Below are 19,373 nucleotides of genomic sequence, written 5' to 3'. Positions count from 1 at the left end.
GTCCCTGTCGCTGTTTGTCACGAGTTCGAGTTAGTCCTCTCCCAGGGAGGGAGTCACTTTTCCGGGTGTCCCAAAGGCTCGGCGAAATGCTGATGCCCTGGATCCCGCCCCCGCCTCGGCCCACGACTGCCCAGCCCCGGGGACCTCCTCCCCGGTGGGAAGTAAAGGGTCAACGGGCCCTCCCAGCCACCCGCCCACCTACCCCCCGGCACCCCACCCTCCTGCACTTGCCCGCCAATCGCCTCCACAGAGATGCTGGGAGCCCAAGCGAGGGCGACTGCTCCGCCGGGAAAGGGCTCTCCTCCCAGCGCTGAGCACTTGGTCCTGGCAGACGCCCCAAGATTGTTGTGAGGAGTCTAGCCAGTTGGTGAGCGCTGTAATCTGAACCAGCTGTGTCCAGACTGAGGCCCCATTTGCATTGTTTAACATACTTAGAAAATGAAGTGTTCATTTTTAACATTCCTCCTCCAATTGGTTTAATGCTGAATTACTGAAGAGGGCTAAGCAAAACCAGGTGCTTTCTCTGTAGGCTCTCCAGTGGCTCGGAGGACCCAGGCTCTCCCCTTGTTCCTCTCCACGCCTCGGCTCGGCCCCCCTGGAATAAAAGTCTCGGCGAGCCCCACAGGCCCAGAGGAGGCCGAAGTTCAGGAACTGCTCCTCCGGGGGTCCCGCGGGCGCTGAGAGCTCTTCCTCTTTTTCCCCACCAGCTGCTTCTCCTGCCCACGCATCTTGGACATGCCAGGATTCAAAAGGTACGTTCTCTGCTCCGGATTTTTTTTTTCCTCCAGGGTCTGGAAACTTTACTCAAAATCCGATGGGTGGAAAATGGCTATGGCCGTGATTCAGGCTGTGTCAGGATATTGGAAAAGGCATTAGCTAGTGATGCAATGATATTGTTAATTATAAAAAGCTGCGCCTCTGTAATTTCCATCTTGAAGTCTTCTTCTGGGAGTGGGTATTTTATAAGACAGTTTCAGAAGCCAGCATCAGACAGAGGACAGCAAAAATCTCAGAGCTTGATTTTCCTCTTTCTTTTCCGAAAGGGCCGCAGATTTGTGTGCCTTTTTTTTTTCTTTTTTTAATGTAAAAAAGAGAAAAAAATTTTTTTCTTAATTTGAGAGATCAGTTACTAGTTCACTAGCAATTATTTTGCTGCATCGGCTGTTGGACCAGCGAACAAGCTAGCTGCACCTCCCAGGGCTGGATTTGCTCTATGTCGGTGTGGGATTCACAAAGGGCATGCGACCCAGAAGTCTCGAGCCAATGAAAAGTGGGGACTGCAGACAGAAACGCATGTAAGCAAACATTTTTATATTCTTTAAGGAAATTGCTGTTCTAGTCAAGTGATCCTTCAACCTTGAAGAACTTTATCTGGATTACATCTGCAGTTTTTATCCAGGGAACTCTTGAGAACGTAACTACTTTAGACAGTGTGTGTGTGTGTGTGTGTGTGTGTGTCTGTGTGTGTGTGTGTCTGTGTGTGTGTGTGCATGCTGAAAACGGAACTGTAATCCTGTCATCCTGGATCGGGGACCAGAACTTCTCTGACAGACAGTCCTGAGATTTGAAATTCGGTTGGTCCCTCTTGGCTTTCCTCCCAGTTGAGGATGGAACACAAAATAGGTGGACCCACCTGTTTTTGAAAGTCCCGGGACCCGTTATGAGCATCAGAGGATCCCCAGGTTTCCTGTAGTTAATTTATCTTGGAGTTTTCTGGAGTTTTTCATGACAAACATAACTGTTTGTGACACTGTCAGAGCAGGGATGCTTGGATGTTATTTCATTTTTGGAAAACTGTCTCAATTAGCCTGGAGCTTACTTGGCCCCCAGGCCCCAGCTGGGGCTCTTCCAGGAGGCTGGGCTTGGGGCGGGATCTCTCAGGGGAGACCTGTCCTGGGACTGCCCTCTGGCCAAAGGGAACGGGGAAGTCAGGGGTAGGGGAGACATGGGGTTAGCATGCCTTTTCTACTAGGTCTTGAAGTCCACTATGTGAAGTCAGCCTGTTCAGTCTCCAACAAAAATGAGACAGGGTTTTATAGCCAACCGAAAGGAAACTTCATGTGAAGAAACAGGAAAACATTGAAATTCATAATATACAGCCTGGAAAATAAATTTGTTATTGTTCTTTCATTCCTTCCAGATATAAATCTGGCCTTTGCAAATATCAAAAAGCCCTGGGATTTGGCTCTGCGCTTTATAAGGTCAGAGCTGTCTCCAGCGTTCTAGAACCTGTCTCGTGCAGGCGCTCAGATGAAACGAAAGCTTGTGGACTCTTAGGGTCATTATTCTTCAGATTGAGGATTAGATGAAGGGAGTGGGCTTGCCTCTTCTAGCACCACATCAGGATCCTGTTTCCTCTGAACCTCACCTTAATTCTGGGGCTCTCCAAGTAGCCCAGCGTTGCTGGTTCCTATGAACTTATGTCATGGATTGAGTGAGCTTTGTAGTCTTTTGAACTCTCTTTTTCTAAAGGGAGGGATTGTAAAGTGAAGGTGTATATTGATAGTAACAGGTCACTAAATTGAAGCAGGTCCCAGGTCCACTGCTTTACTGAAGAAGCCTTTGAGGTCCCCTCTTCCAGGAAGTCTTCCCTGACCTTCTCTAGCCCCAGCCTGGCTCTCCTGGTGCTCATTGGGTGTTTCTATCCATGCCCTAACCAAAGTGTCTAGATGTTATTGTTTCAGGTGGCCCCTCAACCCGCTTTCCAGAGCAGCGTCTGTGTCATAGTTTTGTGGTTTTTCTGCCTGCAAGTAGTAGTTGCTCAGATAAACCCTCTATTGAACTCAGTAATAATAGCACCAAATAAAGCTCTGTATTTGCATAGATTATTTTAAAAACCATTTTAACAATTTTTAAGTGTCCAGTTCAGTAGTATTAAGTACATTCACACTGTTGTGCAGTCAATCTCCAGAACTCTTTCCATCTTGCAAAACTGAAATTCTGTACCCACAAACAACAAACAACTCCCTAATCCTTCCTCTCTCCAGCCCCTGACGCCCACCATTCTGCTTTCTGTCTATGATTTTGATTGCTCTTGGTCCCTCATATAAATGGAATCAAACAGTATTTGTCTTTCTGTGATTGGCTTGCTTCACCTAGCATAAGATCCTTGAGATTCATCTATATTGTCGCACTTGTCAGAATTCCCTTCCTTTTTAAGGCTGATAGTATTCCATTTATGTGTGTAACACATTGTTTATTCACCTGGTGATGGACACTTGGGTTGCTTCCACCTTTTGGCTATTGTGAATAACGCTGCTGTGAACAGGGGTGTACAAAAGTCTCTTTGAGATTCTGTTTTCAGTTCTTTTGTATGTATACCCAGACATGGGATTCCTGGATCATATAGTGTTCCATTTTTAATTTTTTGAGGAACCTCTAGACTGCTTTCCTAGTGGCTGCATCAGCATACCTTCCCAGCAACAGTGCCCAAGTGCTCTAGTTTCTCCACAGCCTTACTAGCTTTGAGCTTTTTTGGTTATAGCCACCTGATGGATATAAAGTGGATACACAGTTTCTTGGCACCTCCTTCTAAGTGTCCACTGTGTTCCTTTTTCTTGGGGCTGCCTGGGTCCCCATGACCTGTCCTCCATCTGGGTCTGTGTGAGGTGCACTCTGGGAGCATGTGTGTTCCCTGTGATACCTCCATTCCGTGGAACTCACATGCTTCACGTTTGTACTTTCATCATCCGGGGGCACAACGGCTCCTTCATGCTGCAGTCATTTCAGAGTGAAGATGTTCAAAACTCAGGCAAGTCCCCTTGGGTCAGGAGTGAAGGTCAAGCAGTGGTGAATACATTATTAATATCACAGTGGTGGGTTTTAGATTTGTTCTTTGAAGCAGTCAAACTGTTTATTTTTAAAGTGAAGTGAGAGTTTCTCAGTTGTGTCTGACTCTTTGCAACCCCATGGACTATAGTCCATGGAATTCTCCAGGCCAGAATACTGGAGTGGGTAGCCTTTCCGTGCTCCAGGGGGTCTTCCCAACCCAGGGATCGAACCCAGGTCTTCCACATTGCAGGTGGATTCTTTACCAGCTGAGCCACAAGGGAAGCCCAAGAATACTGGAGTGGGTAGCCTATTCCTTCTCCAGCAGATCTTCCTGACCCAGGTATCAAACCGCGGTCTCCTGCATTGCAGGCGAATTCTTTACCAACTGAGCTATCAGGGAAGCCCTGATTTTTTTTTTTTTTTTAATGCCACATGAAGTCATACACCATGGCAAACAAACAAAAAAACCCAATATAGCACAGGGAGCTATATTCAATATCTGGTGATAAACTATAATCGAAAAGAATATGAAAAAGAACATATATAAGTATAATTGAATCACTTTGCTATACTGCAGAAATTAACACAATGTTTTAAATCAATCATGTCATTAAAATTGTTTTCAATTGTTTAGAAAATGCCACCTAACACATTATATTGTGTTGATATGTTGATATGAAACCAGTGGAAGGGGCGCAGTTCTCTTCGGGATGGTTGGGACCTCTGGCATGTCCCCGGCTACTCTGAAGCACGCCCCTCACCCTCCAGATACAAGCACAAGGTGAAGTCACCATTGTAAACACACAGGCAGCACAAGATGCATATGTAACCCCAGACCCGGATGCTGAAAGTGTCTCGGGCATTTACATCAACTTCTTACTTCCCACAGGATACTCACCGTGACCATTCTGGCTCTTTGTCTTCCAAGTCCTGGGAATGCACAGGTAAGATTTTTATTTCGTTACTTGTCATGAAGTATGTTAAAAAGCAGGCTGAGGGTGTCCAGCCATGCATTTTAGAATCCTAGGATCTTGTCGTTTACCTGAACCAAGCTCTTCATTGTACAGAGGTTAAGGCTGGGGCTCAGGGAAGCTGAGACTTGCCCCAGCTGGTGCAGTTTATAAGTGGCAGGGCTGGGACCTTGGTGTCCTGATTTTCCATCCAAGACTCTTATAAGCAGATCATGCTGCCTCATTTGTGTTCGCTGGGGGGTCTTGAGTTATTGCAAGTGCTAAAAACTCAAGCATGTTCCAGTGTTTCTGGGCAGTGGTGCTTCTCTGTTCTCCCCGTGTTGCCCGTGTGTGTGTATGTGTCCTTCCTGGAGGAGGTGGGCAGAGGAAGGGTGACTCAGCTCCCAGCCAGTGAAGACCCGGCTCTGGCCCAGACCCCTGGGAAGAGTGTGAAGGGAATCTTAAGCTCGTGGGGGGCTATGTGGAGAAGCCTGCACCATCCCTGACTTTACAAAGTGATGTTTGTATCACCCCTTGAAAAATGTGGGCAGATCCCTCCTAAGGAGCTCGGGGCAGCCTTTCTGCATCTCCAGCTCAGAAATGAGAGAAGCCCCACCTCTGAGCAGGGCTGAGGGGCCACGTAGTCAAGTGGAAATGCACATACATGTGCACAAACATATAGAAGATGGGACAAAATCACCAACACAGCTCCTCTAACTGTTGGTTACAGCTGTGTACACCAGAGCCCTGAAACGGGACCAACCAAACTCTCACTGAGCAGACGGATGCTCTCCCAGACTTTCAGGGTCTAGAAAGGAGATCTTAGAATTTCAATTCACATTTGTTTTGATCACATCCTTTAAATGTTTTTTCAAAATTTAGAATTTTGAAATAGATTTCATTGGTGGTGGAAAGAACCTTGAGAAAAGTAGCAAAGATTTAATTTTTTTATGTGGGCCATTTTTTAAAAGTCTTTATTGGATTTGTTATAGTATTGTTTCTGTTTTATGTTTCATTTTTTTCGGCCACAAGGCATATGGGAACTTGGCTCCCTGACCAGGAAATAAACCCACACGGCCTGTCTTGGAAGGCAAGGCCCCAACCACTGGACCACCAGGGAAGTCCCACCAAAGACTTTCAGGCCTTGGAAAGGCCTTGGCAATCTCCAGTATAGCTCTGTAGTGACAGTTGACATCTAGATCCAGAGAGGGCCGTGTTTATAATATAGTGTTTGTTGAATTATAGGCACGTTAGGCACATTAATAATTTAGTCTTTACAACCACTCAGATGTAAGTACTATCATCCCCATTTTACAGATGAGAAAACTGAGGCATAGAAAAGTTATGCAGTGAGTAGGGGCTGGAGTGAAACTTGGAAGCCAGTCAGTAGACTCAAACCCATACCTGCACTTAGCAAACGAGGGTTGAGACTTAACTTTATGGCACAGCCTCCTGGGTCATTCATTCCATTTCTTTTGCCCCAAGGCCCTAAAACACCTGAACCCACTCCCAGGAATGCAGCTGAATCTATCATCTTCACACATCAACGCATAGCTCAGGGAAGTTTAACTCCCCCCAAACCATAGGGAAGGCTAGGGAAGAAGCCCTCATAGGCAAAACCACACCTCCTTGACTTATTCCTGTAACATGTCAGCTCTAGAGGCTGATTGTTGAGCCCATGAGATTTTTCTAAATGGATGAAGTTGTAACTCAAGTTGTATGTGAAGCCTGTAACCCTCGGGGGCTGTTGAGACCTGGCTATCTCTGGAAGCATCTTTGTGTAATTGTCTTCCTGAGGTTAAAATGGAAGAATTTCCCCAATTTTGTTTCTCTTAGAAAACTGACTACATCACTGTATAGATTTATTTTATACACAGACCCTGTAATCAGGTATAAGATTCCAGAGGGGCCAAAAAACTCGTGCTGGGCACTGGAAAGGAGTTAAATAGCCCCCGAAGAAAGAGAGTAGTTGCCCTTAAAGCAATAATATTCTCTCCCAGGAAGGGGTGAGTACAGGGCAAGCCTCGCTGGGCACATCAGATGTGATTAGTATTGCTCTTCATTAACTAGAGCAGGAAAAAGCCCCAATAACCGTTTGCTAAAAATGGGCATTTTGACACAATGATGCAGGAGCTTAAAAAGTGATGCTAGGTGTAAAATGATTATTAAAAAAGAATACCTAAAAAGGGACAAAAAGCGGTTATAACACAGATGTTGGTATTACAAATGCCTTGTTTCTTTACCCATTTCCTGTACTTTCTGTGATACAGTTAGAATACTTCTATAGTTAAAAAAAAAAAAAGTAAGTGAAATGACCTGTCCTTTTTCTCTTCCTTCCCGCAGCAACAATGCACGAATGGCTTTGACCTGGACCGCTCGTCAGGACAGTGTTTAGGTATGAGGCCCTGCAGGTCCTTCGCTGGGTGGGGGTGCAGCCGCAGCTCCAGCGCAGGGCCGTTTCTCTCTCAGCTGTTGTTCAGTATTGGCAAGTCTGTATCAGCCTTGCCCACAGAAATGGGCAGAAACAGTGCCACAGGATGGTTGAAATCAATGACCGTCTTCCGCTGGTCACCTTCTTTGTGCCCAGCACTGGTAAGCCCTGTGCGACAGGGCAAAGATGAGGAAGACTTTACTGCTGTCCTCAAGGAGCTCTCGATCTGCGTCAGTTTCCCCAGACTGCCTTTACAAATTGCCACAAACTTAGGGGCTTACACGGTACAACTATATGATCTTACAGATGTAAGATCAAAAGCCTGATGGGGGCTTCTACCAGGCTAACACTGAAGTGTTGGCAGGGCCTTGTTCCTTTCTGGAGACTTGAGCGAAGAATCCATTTTCCTGCCCATGCACGGTGCTGGCAGAATTCAGTTTCTTTTTTCTTTTATTTTGATTGCGATATAATTGACATACGATAGCGTCCAAGTTTAAGGTGTACGGTGTGTTGACTCGATCCACTTATGTATTCCAGTGTGATGACCATCGTAGCTTAGAGCTCACACCTCCCTTCTGTCACATAATTACCTTTTTTGTGTGTGTGGTGAGAACATTCAGGATTTATTTTCAGCATTTTTCGAGTATACAATATGGTATTGTTCATAATACAATACTGTGCATTAGTTCCTTAGAACTTATCTTCTAGCTGGAAGTTTGTACCATTTACATCTCATCTCTCCCACCCCTAAGCCCCTGAGAGTAGCCCCATCCTACTCTCTGTTTCTGTAAGTTTGGCTTTTCTGGATTCTACATATAAGTGATATCTTGTAGCATTTGTCTTTCTCTGTTTGCCTAAATTCATGTAGCATAATGCCCTCAAGGTCCATCCATGTTGTGGCAAATGGCAGCTTTTCCTTCTTCCCCATGACTGAATAATATTTCATATGATTATTATTAATATATTATTCATATGATGATAATATTAATTGATAATAATAATAACACATCTATCTGTTATGAACTTTATCCATTGATGTGCGTTTTGGGTGTTTCCATAATTTGGCTATCCTGAATAAATGCTTCAATCAACATAGCAGTACAGATATCTCTTTAAGATTCTATTTTCATTTCCTTTGGATATATACCCAAAGTTGGAATTGCTGGATTGTATGGTATTTCTAGTTCTAATTTTTGGAGGGACCTCCACACTGTATTCCACAGTGGCTGCACTGATTTACATTCCGCAGAATTCCATTTCTTGCGGCTGTAGGACTGATGGTCCTGTTTCCTTGCTGGCTGTCAGCTGAAGGCCTCTCTCAGTTTCTAGAGGCCACCTTCTTCCTTGGCCTCTTCGCCAACAAGTTAAGTCCCTCACATGTTTCTAATCACATCTCTTTCTGTTGCCTCATCTCACTGACCAATCCTTCTTCCTCTTCTTCCACTTTTAAGGATTTGTATGATTTCCCTGGGCCCACCCAGATAATCCCAGATAATCCTCTCGTCTCAAGGTCTTCTGATTAGCTTTAAATCCATTCTGTGAGTACATGCACGCTCAGTCACTCAGTTGTGTGTGACTCCTTGGAATTGCAGCTCTGTGGACTATAGCCCTCCAGGCTCCTCTATCCATGGAATTTTCCAGCCAAGAGTACTGGAGTGGATTGCCATTTCCTCCTCCAGGGGATCCTTATGACCCAGGGATTGAACCCACATCTTCTGAGTCTCCTGCGTTAACAGGCAGATTCTTTTACCATTGAGCCACCTGGGAAACCCTTAAATTCACTCCATCCATGCCTAATTCCTCTTTGTCCTGTAACCTAATTTAGTCACAGGTTCCAAGTGAGTGAGTGGAAGTCGCTCAGTTGTGTCTGACTCTTTGCAACCCCATGGACTATACAGTCCATGGAATTCTCTAGACCAGAATACTGGAGTGGGTAGCCTTTCCCTTCTCCAGGGGATCTTCCCAACCCAGGGATCAAACCCAGGTCTCCCGCATTACGGGCAGATTCTTCACCAGCTGAGCCAACAGCAGGGACACGGGTTCCAAGGAGGAGGACAATTCAGGGCTCTTCTCCTTGCACGCCATCTAGTGGGGGTGGTCGACCTAGGCAGAGTGAACTGTCCAGAGTGGAATAAAGTCATTGTCAAGATGAGGTGATCTCTGCAGAAGTAGGGGAGAGAGTGATGCCTTCTGTCTGCGGCCAATAAAGAAAGCCTTCATGGAGGTCACATTTGAGTCGGGTGTTGAAGGATGAACAAGATCCCGAGAAATAGCATCCCAAGTGGTAGGAACAGCATCAGCAAAGACCAGGGAGACAGTCAGAGCATAGGACAGCATGCTGTGGACGAGGCATAGCGTATAAAGAACACGGCTCCCACCTTGGGGGATATTTACCTTTTAAATTATATTTGCTTTAGGCCAAATCATTTGTAATCTCTGAGCTCAGGGTTGAAAAGAATGATGGGTGGTGAGGAACAAAACCATAACTTGCAAGCTCCAGGCTCCCACTTTGACTTAAGGTGAAGGGGCGTGAGGATGCGCCAATGGATGCAGAGCAGGACGACAGCTGTCTTCCCTGGCCCCCCAGTTTTAATGGTGACTTCAGGCTTACAGCTAGAAAATGGAGCTCCATGTTTCCCTTTCCTGAGGGGGTACTTGGCATGAGTCTCTCAGAGGAGGTGGCAGGGGTGAGCTGTCAGGATTCAGGGCCCTCCCCCACAGCCTCTGGTCCCACGGAGAACAGACTCCCCAAGGTTGTTGAGAAGCCCCAGTGTGTGGGGTCAGGTCAGCTGCTCCTGCTGGGAACCCAGTCCAGGCCTCCTCTGTCCCCGGCCCAGCAAGGCTGATTTTCTAGAGAACCTACCCCCGCCCCAAACCCCACCCCCAACTCCAGACACAACAAACACAGCACCAGCCTGGCTGGAAACGGGCCCTGTTTGCTGGCACTGCGTGAGCTGACTCTCAAGTAAGTCTCCACTTTCCTAACAAGTAACTCACTCTTGGCCAAGCCTTGTCTTTCTGGACGCAAGGGCCTCATTCTCCCTGCCTAGCTGTTATTTGGAGGAGAATTGAGTACAATGATGAGGGCCATCCTAGTGTTTCCTGAGTGTCGTATGGACACACCAGAGTACCTGAGATGCTTTTGGGTGATACATCCACAGAAAAACACTCTTTATTTTAATAGTTTTATATTTTATTTTTATTCTTACCTTCTACTTTTCATAATTGATAGTGTTTTTTTTCCATTTGCTGTCATCATGTAAAGATGAAAAACATATGCTCCCTTGGGTTTACAATGTGGATTCATTTAGAGAAAAGTGTAAAGCATGTGGGGCTTCCCTGATGAGTCAGTAAGAATCTGCCTGCAGTGCAGAAGACGCAGGAGATGTGGGTTCGATCCCTGAGTCAGGAAGATCCCCTGGAGGAGGAAATGGTAACCCACTCTGGTGTTCTTGCCTGGGACATCCCGCGGACGGAGGAGCCTGGCGGTTTACAGTCCATGGGGTTGCAAAGAGTTGGACAGGACCGAACACAGGATGGATTGGTTAATTGGATCAAGTATGTGACAGTCCAGGCTGTAGTAGCTACAGCCCAGACATCGTGAAGGGGGTATTTGATGACTTGTCAATTTGATTCAATTCAGCTAATATTTGGGTAGTACCTGATGGTGATGAGCCAGGCACTGCCCTACGTATTTGGGAGCAGATGCTGGTAAATCATGGTTGGGGTCCTTCCTGGTGCTGTCAGTACAGAGCTCTGCTTCAGTTTGCACCATGTGGCTGAGGGGCTGCTAACACCTGTCCTTTCTGTGGCCTTGCAGATGTTGACGAGTGCCGGACCATCCCTGAGGCCTGCCGAGGAGACATGATGTGTGTCAACCAAAACGGCGGGTATTTGTGCATCCCCAGAACGAACCCCGTGTACCGAGGGCCCTACTCCAACCCCTACTCCAACCCCTACTCAGCTTCTTACCCAGCAGCTGCACCCCCGCTGTCAGCTCCAAACTACCCCACCATCTCCAGGCCTCTTATATGCCGCTTTGGATATCAGATGGATGAAAGCAACCAGTGTGTGGGTGAGTAGCCCAGCGTCCTAGGCTTCCTCTGTGCTGGCAAAGCCACGTTCCTGTCCAGCAAGTCCAGCCCAAGGTCGTCTCCAGAAAGCCACTTTGTCTTTGCTTTATGTTCATCTGTGTATTCACCTATCTATCTTATCTATCATCTACGTATTTATTATCTATCTGTCTTTCAATTGTATCTAACATCTATCTGTTTGAAGACCAAGCTCATGTTTTTTCTCTGTTCAATAACAAATATATTCGGTCAAACATACTAAGTGAATCCCAGAGAGAGGATCTCAAGATCTAAAAAGGACCAGCTTTCTAGAGCCTTCGGCATCACACACCCTTGAGTGGAATGTTTGCTCCTGAAAGAAAAGAAGCCTTGAGGGACAAGGCCAATTGTTCTGGAAAGAAAGTGGGTTCCTTGGGTGGGGACCAGTCTTTTGACCAACCGAACCTTGTAGATGGGAGCTGATAGTGTGAGTGGATCCTGGGGAAGAAGATGCCATATGCCATGAGGTCCCCAGGCTGTTGGTAAGTGTTGTGATGGTGCCTGGGGGGAGTGCTGGAGCTCTGTGGGCCAATGTGGCTTTCGTGGAGGGTTACCCAGTATCCCCACTCATCGCTTAAGCTTTGGTTGGACCAAAACTTTGCAACTGCTTCCAGCATTGGAAGGTGGGTCTAGAGTGATGATCACTCCAAAGTTTTTTGATCATATGCTCCATCTGCAAAATCTTTTTGAACCTGGACCCTTATTACATGCATGTTTAAGAATTGCATACACATCCTGTTAGTGTCATATGGTTTGAGGAGTGTAAAGCATATGTGAAACGTAGAAAATTTTAAAGAATGTGATCAAAATAAAATATGAATTGAAATTCTAATATTTCCTTCCTGTGCCCTGAAAGTTTGCGAGACCATCAGGATACTTAATGAGATTGATGTTGGTCCCATTCCAGGGCTCTGAAGGTGGTGTTGTAACCTACTGCTGGGGAGGTTGTGTTGGTGATTTTGTCGTGTCTTCTATATGACCATGCAAATGAGTGTGCATTTTCATTTGACTACATGGAAATAATATGCAAACACAGTGTCTTTCAGAGCAAAAGGGAAAATTGGATACGCCTTGTCCAGACTTCTCTATTCTTACTGATCTCAAGATGTGTATGTGTGTGTGAGAGAGAGAGGGACAAGGAGCTGACTGATGGTCACGTTGAATATAGATGAGTGTTCAAGGAAAAAGAACACAGGACCCAATCAAGTCACAGACTGAAGTGCTGGTGGGGAAGATAGTAATGTACTTCCTTATGACTACTAGGACAATAGACGATTGTAACTGAAAGGGACTTGAACAATCCTTACCCACAGCCCCTTCATTCTATAAAAATGGGGATGTGGACTCCACCAAGAGAGGTAATTACGAAGGTAGCGTGGAGGTCCTGCTCTGCTGACGGCCAGCCTACATTTTCGTCACTCGCCTACGTGACTGCTCTCATTTGGTAGAAAAGGAATGATCTGGAAGAAAAGGCAGAGAAAGAGAGTTGGGGGGTGGGGAGCTGCTCTTCAGGATGTCCTGTGGGGCTGGAGAAGCGGCGAGACCACGTGCACATCTTGAAGTGAGGAAGGGGTTGTCAGGACCCTGTGAGTCACTCCAGGATTTCAGGGCGGGGCAGGTCTCGAGTGGCAGTCCCGCAAACCCCTTCTGGGGAACAGCTGGGAACTCCAATGCGACCCCTCCCCTCACAGCCCTCTTCCCAGGATCCCAGCACTGGAGAGTAAGCACGCGGCTGGGAACCCTATTCATCTCCCGGTCCCTGTGACGTCAGGCACTTTTACGGCCTCCAACCTGTCTCACGGGAGATGCGGAGCCTCATAATGGCCCTTTTGTAAGGAGAATACAATCCAGGAACCCTAGCGAGGACTGGCACCGGGCCGTCCACGTCCAAAAGTTCAGCCTTATGTATTCATAAGTCCCGGGTTCCTCCCCGCCTCCCTTCACCCCACCCCGCCTTTCCTGGTTTACACTGGTTCTTCTGGGCATTGTGAGAGGGGACGTCAGAGGGAGGAGGCCCCAGGAGGGATGAGAGAGGCGGGGCCTGGGAACAGGCACAGGGAAGCAGCTTGGCTGGGGCGGGGGCGGGGATGGGGGCGGGGGCGGGGGTGTGGGTGGGGGTGTGGGTGGGGGTGGGGGTAGGTGGGAAGGAACCGAAGGAACCCAGAGGGGGATATTGCTGGGAAAAGAGGAGGTGAGGGGGTGAATGTAGGTCTGATCCTGTGGAGGAAGCTAGAGTGAGTGGCGTGTGATGTGGAGAATTGGAAAGTGTTTCTGAAACTTGGGTATTTTTTTTTTTTTTAATGTTTTTATTTCTTTGGCTTAGCAGGGTCTTAACTGCAGCAAGCATGGACGTTAAGCTGCGGCATGCAAACTCTTAGTTGCGACGTGTGGCATCTAGTTCCTTGACCAGGAATGGAACATTGGGAGCAGAGTCTTAGCCACTGGACCACCAAGGAATCCCTCTTTTTTTTTTTAGCTTTTATATTGGATTGTAGTTGATTAACCATGTTGTGATAGTTTCAGGTGTGCAGGTATCTATTGTTTTTCAAACTTGGATGTTGTGGGAGAGGAGGACCACATCTCCAAGGGGCCTCTCCTCCTCAACACAGAAAATGCTCAACAACAGTAACAGCAGCAGCAGTAGTAATAATAGCAAGCACATGATGCTGTGTGCTAGGATTCTTACCGGAATGAACATGTTGAATCCTCACCACAACCCTGTACAGCAGGACTGTTGTTATTCTCGTGGCCCTGAGGCTCAGAGAGGTTAAGAACCTGTCTAAGGTCATACAGCAGGTGGGGGCTGACCCAGGGTTTGAATCCATTCAGGCTCTGGATGAGGAAACTGAGGCTGAACAAGGTCAAGGTTCAAGCCTCACAGGAGTCAGTCCTGGAGCCCTGATGAAAAACTAGGACTTTCTCTTGCCTTTTTTTTTTTTTTGGTAAATAAATTTTTGTTCTGTAAAACTTTGAACCTAGACAAAAGCAGAGAAAACATAGTGAACACTTACCTACTTGTCACTCAGTTTGGGAATTGTCAGTATAGACCCACTCTTGTTTCTTCTTTACCCTGACCAAGTGGATCAATTTAAAGCAAATATCAGGTATCAAATCGTTCTATCCTTAAATACTTTAGAATGTATCTATCTCTAAGAGATAAAGCTTCTTTAAAAAATAATAGCCACAATACCATTGTAAACCTACAAAAATTAACAAGAATTCCTTTTTATCATTTAATATCCAGATAGAGTTCATATTTTTGTGATTCTTTCATAAATGTCCTTTTTTTCTTTTTTTTTTAGAATCAGATCCAAGTAAGGTCTACAAATTACATTTGATTAACAAGTCTCTTAATGGCTTCTTAATCTTTTTTGTCTCTTTCGCACTTATTTGTTGAAGAGGCTGAGTCGTCTGTCCTGTAGAATTTCCTGCATTTGAGATTTTGCTTGTTGTGTTCTTGGAGTGGTATTTAGCATATTTCTTCATCCTGTCTATTTTTCTGTAAACTGGTAATAGTTAGACCTAGAGGTTTGATCCAATTTAAGTTTAAATTTTGGGCCAGTTGTTTTCTAGGTACTGTCCTTGCTCTTCTTTCCATGTCCAGGTTTCTGCACATAAACTGTAAGTAAGTCCGGCTTAAAGAAGCAAGTGGACACTTTCACTGAGGTTTGCTCCTTCTGGGTTTTGGACCCACTTCCAAGACAGTGATTTCCCTCCTGGTCCTCTGTCTCTGCAGGCTGGGCAGGGCCAGATCCGGAGCCCAGGTCCCCTAAGTCTCTGAGCTGCCTTCTTGACCCCTCTGTTTTCGGTTCTACTTGGGAGATCCCTAGACCCTGCTCCTTCTGGAACAAAGTTTGGCCTCAGGTTTGAGTCCACAGGCCCCTAGATGTAAACCTGGATCACTCAGGACTTTTGTAGGCTGAGTGAACAGTGACACAAGAATTACATGAACCAAGAAAGTGTTGTGTCATCCAGAAAACCGATATCTTGGCTTGGAGATGCTCAGCACCAGGGCAGCCTCTATGAGGGTAGTGGGACCTGTGGCTGGTTAAGTGTGTCTCTTGGATCCTGGCCCCTTGGGGGAGCTGATGGTCAGCATCTCAGATATTGGAGAACCAGATGGACTTGGTTAATCGGCAAGGAGGATGGAACTGGTGCATGAAAGGCAGGATGCTGTGGGGCTAACAGGGTTGATGCTGAGGGCTCAGGGAGGGGTGAGCTAAGCTGAGTGGTTGGGGCACCCAGAATATGAACCCCCACTCAGGAACCTTTCTACCATCACGCTGCCTCTGAGAATAGGACTTTTGGCTAAGGTCCCTCATGTTGATGCCGCTCTTTTAGGCGTATCTGTTTCCTTTGAGGCTTAACTTGTCACCTCTCTGGGTGGACATTCTTCATTCTGGCTTTGCTAATCAACTTGGCTCTGTGGCCAAACTAGGGACTCCACCAATAACTAATGCTCATGAGACGTTTCGCAATTGAGAAAGCAGCCTTTTACTAGAACCACACTGCCCCAGGGACTACAGGAATTCCTCTGGTCATTTGTGGAGTTACAAGCAATATCTTTATTCTTCCTTCTGGCCCAGGGTTTTCTCATTGATCAAAGCGCCTGAGCAGGCAGAGAGGAACACATATGGATCCTTTGGGAAGATGAATGGCATTGGCCTGAAGCGTTCTCTTGAGTTATTTTTCCTGAAAGTCAGCCAACATGTAGTCAATCCCTGTTTATAGAACACCTCTTCGGTGCCAGGCTCTGGCTTAGGCGCTGAGGGGGGCAGGGAGTCTGGGCACAGCCATGGGACTGTCTTCAGAGCTTAGCGTCAAGGAAGGGAGATTAGTCACGGAACAAGCAGCTGAAATACTTGGCGGCCTCTGATAGGTTCCTGAGATTTTTCGAAGAGAAGGCAGAGACAGGAAAAGGCTCTGTTTCCTGGAGTGGAGAGGGCTGGGACTTGGAAGCCAGTCAGGCCTTGATACTCACCTTGGTTTGGCTACTTCCTAGCTATGAGACTGGGGCCTCAGTTTCTTCATCTGTAAAATGGGTACAACAATGCCTATTTCACAGATAACATGTGAAAATATCTCACCCAGTGTCTGCATAGAGTATCACTCGGTAAATGTTAATTGAGAAAAGAAAGATTCTCAGGTCTTGAGATGATAACTTATAGAGAGTCATCAAGTCTGAAAATGTATTAAGTGCCTTTTTTTTTTTTTTAATTGATATCTGGTCTTCTTTTTTCTTTTCCAAGGAAGCTTTAATCTTTATAACTTAATTTATTTAATGTCTTAGGCCAGGCTGTGTGTGGCATGCAGGATCTTAGTTCCCCGATCAGGGATTGAATCTGTACTCAGTGGTTAAAGGAGAAGTCTTAACCACTGGACCACCAGGGAAGACCCAAGGTCCTAATTCTTGAAAACCTTTAAAATGACCTAAAACTGAGCTTGGTACTCACTCACCTTGCAGACCTTATTGGGCTTTGCCCAGTTTAGCACTTTATGAGACTTCAGTCAGATTGTGCTTTGAGATGCTGGTGAACCCTGAATTTATTGAATTGTGAAACAAAACAAACTACCCAGCTGATAAGACAAGGGCAGGAGAGCTTGGATGGGGCAGCTCCTGCAGGCTTTTCTTCATATTTTCAAAAATACAGGTTTGAAACCAAGTCCTCAGGATGAGACCAGGAGGGAAGCACAGGAAGCTGAGACCACTGGGCTTTTTAGCTGCTGAATTGAGACCAGACCAGGCAGGCCCAGGGAGGAGGGGACCCAGATGGAAGCAGGACACAGATTTGTTCAGATGTCCCTGTGAACTGGGCCTTAGGAAGCCTGTTTATGTGCAGCCCCTGCACTCAGGTTGTCCCATCTTGCTTCAAATCTTTCCTAGTCACTGGCTGGGATAGTGAGCAAGCATTGTCACCTCTCTGAACCTGTTTTTCCATCTGTAAACTGGGATGACAGTATCAACTATTAGTATAGGATATTTGTGAGATTTCACTGAGATAGTTCACATAACTTGTTTAGCATGGAGGCTGGCTTTCTGTAAAGGTTAATAACAGTTGTTATACTGTTTTGGGTGCGTCAGATCTTATCATTCTGTGATGAATTCTGCTACTCCATATTCCTAGTCTTGTTATTCTGCTATTGTTTATTCTTTCCTCTGGGAGTTAGACTTACAAGCAGGAATAGAGATGCCGGTGTAGAGAAATGGGCATGTAAACAGTAGGGGAAGGAAAGGGTGGGATGAACTGGGAGAGTAGTGTTGACATTTATACCCTACCATGCAGAAAATATATAGCTAGTGGGGAGCTGTTGTATAGCACAGAGAGGTCAGCTTGGTGCTCTGTGATGACCTAGAGGGGTGAGATGGGGAGAGTGGTGGTGGAAGGGAGGCTCAAGAGGGAAGGGACATGTGTATATGCAGAGCGGGTTCACTCCGTTATGCAGCAGAAACAGCGACAGCAAGAAAAGAGTACAGGCCTTTTAGAGCATGGAGGGTTGAATTCTTGCCACTTTCGGTGGCAGGAATTGGCATTACTTGTGCTTCCAAGGGGAATTCAGCAGAGAAGAGACTCCAGGAGGATGTCCAGGACAGCTCTTCTCGCATACAAATGTGCCCCAGAGTCACCTATGGGGAAAATCTGACTTGGCAGGTCTACTCTGGGGCCTGAGGCCCCGCATTTTGCAGAAGCTCCTGGATGATGAGATGCTGCTGGTCCAGGGAAGCTACCATCCATCTGTCTACCCTTAGATAGGCCTGCATTGAAAGAAAGGTAGAAACTTTATTTTTAATGTAATTCCCATATTGTTCAAATTTGTTAGAAGAATGTTTTATTTTTGTTGAAAAACAAAAACAAAAAGCCCCAAAGAAATGTTTTTAAAGCTTGAATTGAAGCATCATGTTGTAGCGGTAAAGTTAGGACATCGGTAAGAAATGTTCTCTGATCCCAGATCAGCTATGTATTAGCTGTGTGATATTAAGAAAGTCACTTGGCTTCTCTGACCTAAGGTTTATTATCTGTAAAAAGCAGGGATTAGGGGTCTTACTATGGGATCTGTGAAATTTAACATTTTCTGCCTTTATATAGGCAATAAACCACAGAACACTTAACAATACCTGTGGCAGTACTGACAAGAGAAACAGAGATATTTATACATCACATTAGAGCAGTACCAGTTATTCTGACACACTTTGAAGATCTTGATGTATTTTGAAATAGTCCCACTTGCCATCACTGCAAAATTGTGGGAGATACTAGACCTACTGCCCAACCTTGTCATTTCTAAGATATATTATACATTTGTTTAAAAAATATTTTGATAACTTTCAGTATTATTGGTTTCTTTCATAATCCTATGAATATAATTTATACAATTAAAAGCATTACTCTGAGAAACGGGTCCACGGCTTCACTGGTCTGCAAAACACATGTCCTAGGCCAGATGATTTCTCCAATCCCTGGTCCTTAGGGAAGATGATGGTTATGTCCAGACAGCCTGGGTTTTCTGTTAACTCGTTCCCACCTGGATTGCTTGTAACGCGGTCCTTCTCTACTTGTATGTTTCAACCAGCCCACATACTCAGTGACATCTTCTGCTGGGACCATCCCAGTCCTCCATTTGTGAGGAAGCCCGACCTACCCACAGCTGGAGCTGGCTGCAGGGACTGGCCTAGGTGAGGCCTATGGGACCTCACCCTGACTGCAGTGAGGTCAGGGCAGTGGCTAGCCTTGGGGCTGGACGGGAACTCTCCGGGCCTTTGTGTGTGTGGTAGGCACTTCCCTGCTGCCTAGCATGGCCATTTTCTCAATGAACCACAACTTTTTCTTGGCTCTCACCTTATGTTCCTTGGTCTGGTCCTGTTCCTTTTCATCATGTTCCATTCTGGGATTAGCCAGTTGTGTGTGAAGAGCAGGCGGTGTTGCAGGAGGATGGAGAAACTCTGAGCCGCAGCAGCTCCAGCCCCGCTGTGGCTGTTTCTGGCGAAAGCGAGTGTAAGGCCAGGTCTCCAGCGAGCCCTGCTGCAGGGCAGGAGGGCACGAGGTTGCAGTCACCTTCTGGGGCCAGGGCCGAGTGGACCATTGCAGCCTGTTTAGCCACATGTGTTTGAAA

General features: G+C 46.2%; 1 protein-coding gene across 1 annotated transcript in view; it reads left to right on the top strand.

The window, feature by feature from the left end:
* Positions 1-316: 316 nt before the first annotated feature.
* FBLN5 (fibulin 5) overlaps positions 317-19,373 on the top strand; it is a 90,258-nt gene continuing 71,201 nt past the window's right edge. Inside the window, exons 1-4 of the mRNA XM_068991014.1 lie at positions 317-752; positions 4,661-4,715; positions 7,065-7,116; positions 10,973-11,227. Of these exons, the coding sequence (XP_068847115.1) occupies positions 736-752; positions 4,661-4,715; positions 7,065-7,116; positions 10,973-11,227 (379 nt within the window). The 5' untranslated portion in view covers positions 317-735. The remainder of the gene's footprint in view (positions 753-4,660; positions 4,716-7,064; positions 7,117-10,972; positions 11,228-19,373) is intronic.

This window comes from Capricornis sumatraensis, chromosome 19, assembly GCF_032405125.1.
Source record: "Capricornis sumatraensis isolate serow.1 chromosome 19, serow.2, whole genome shotgun sequence".
Lineage (NCBI taxonomy): Eukaryota > Metazoa > Chordata > Mammalia > Artiodactyla > Bovidae > Capricornis > Capricornis sumatraensis.
Note: the sequence above shows the minus strand (reverse complement) of the source record. Positions and strands in the feature narration are given on the sequence as shown.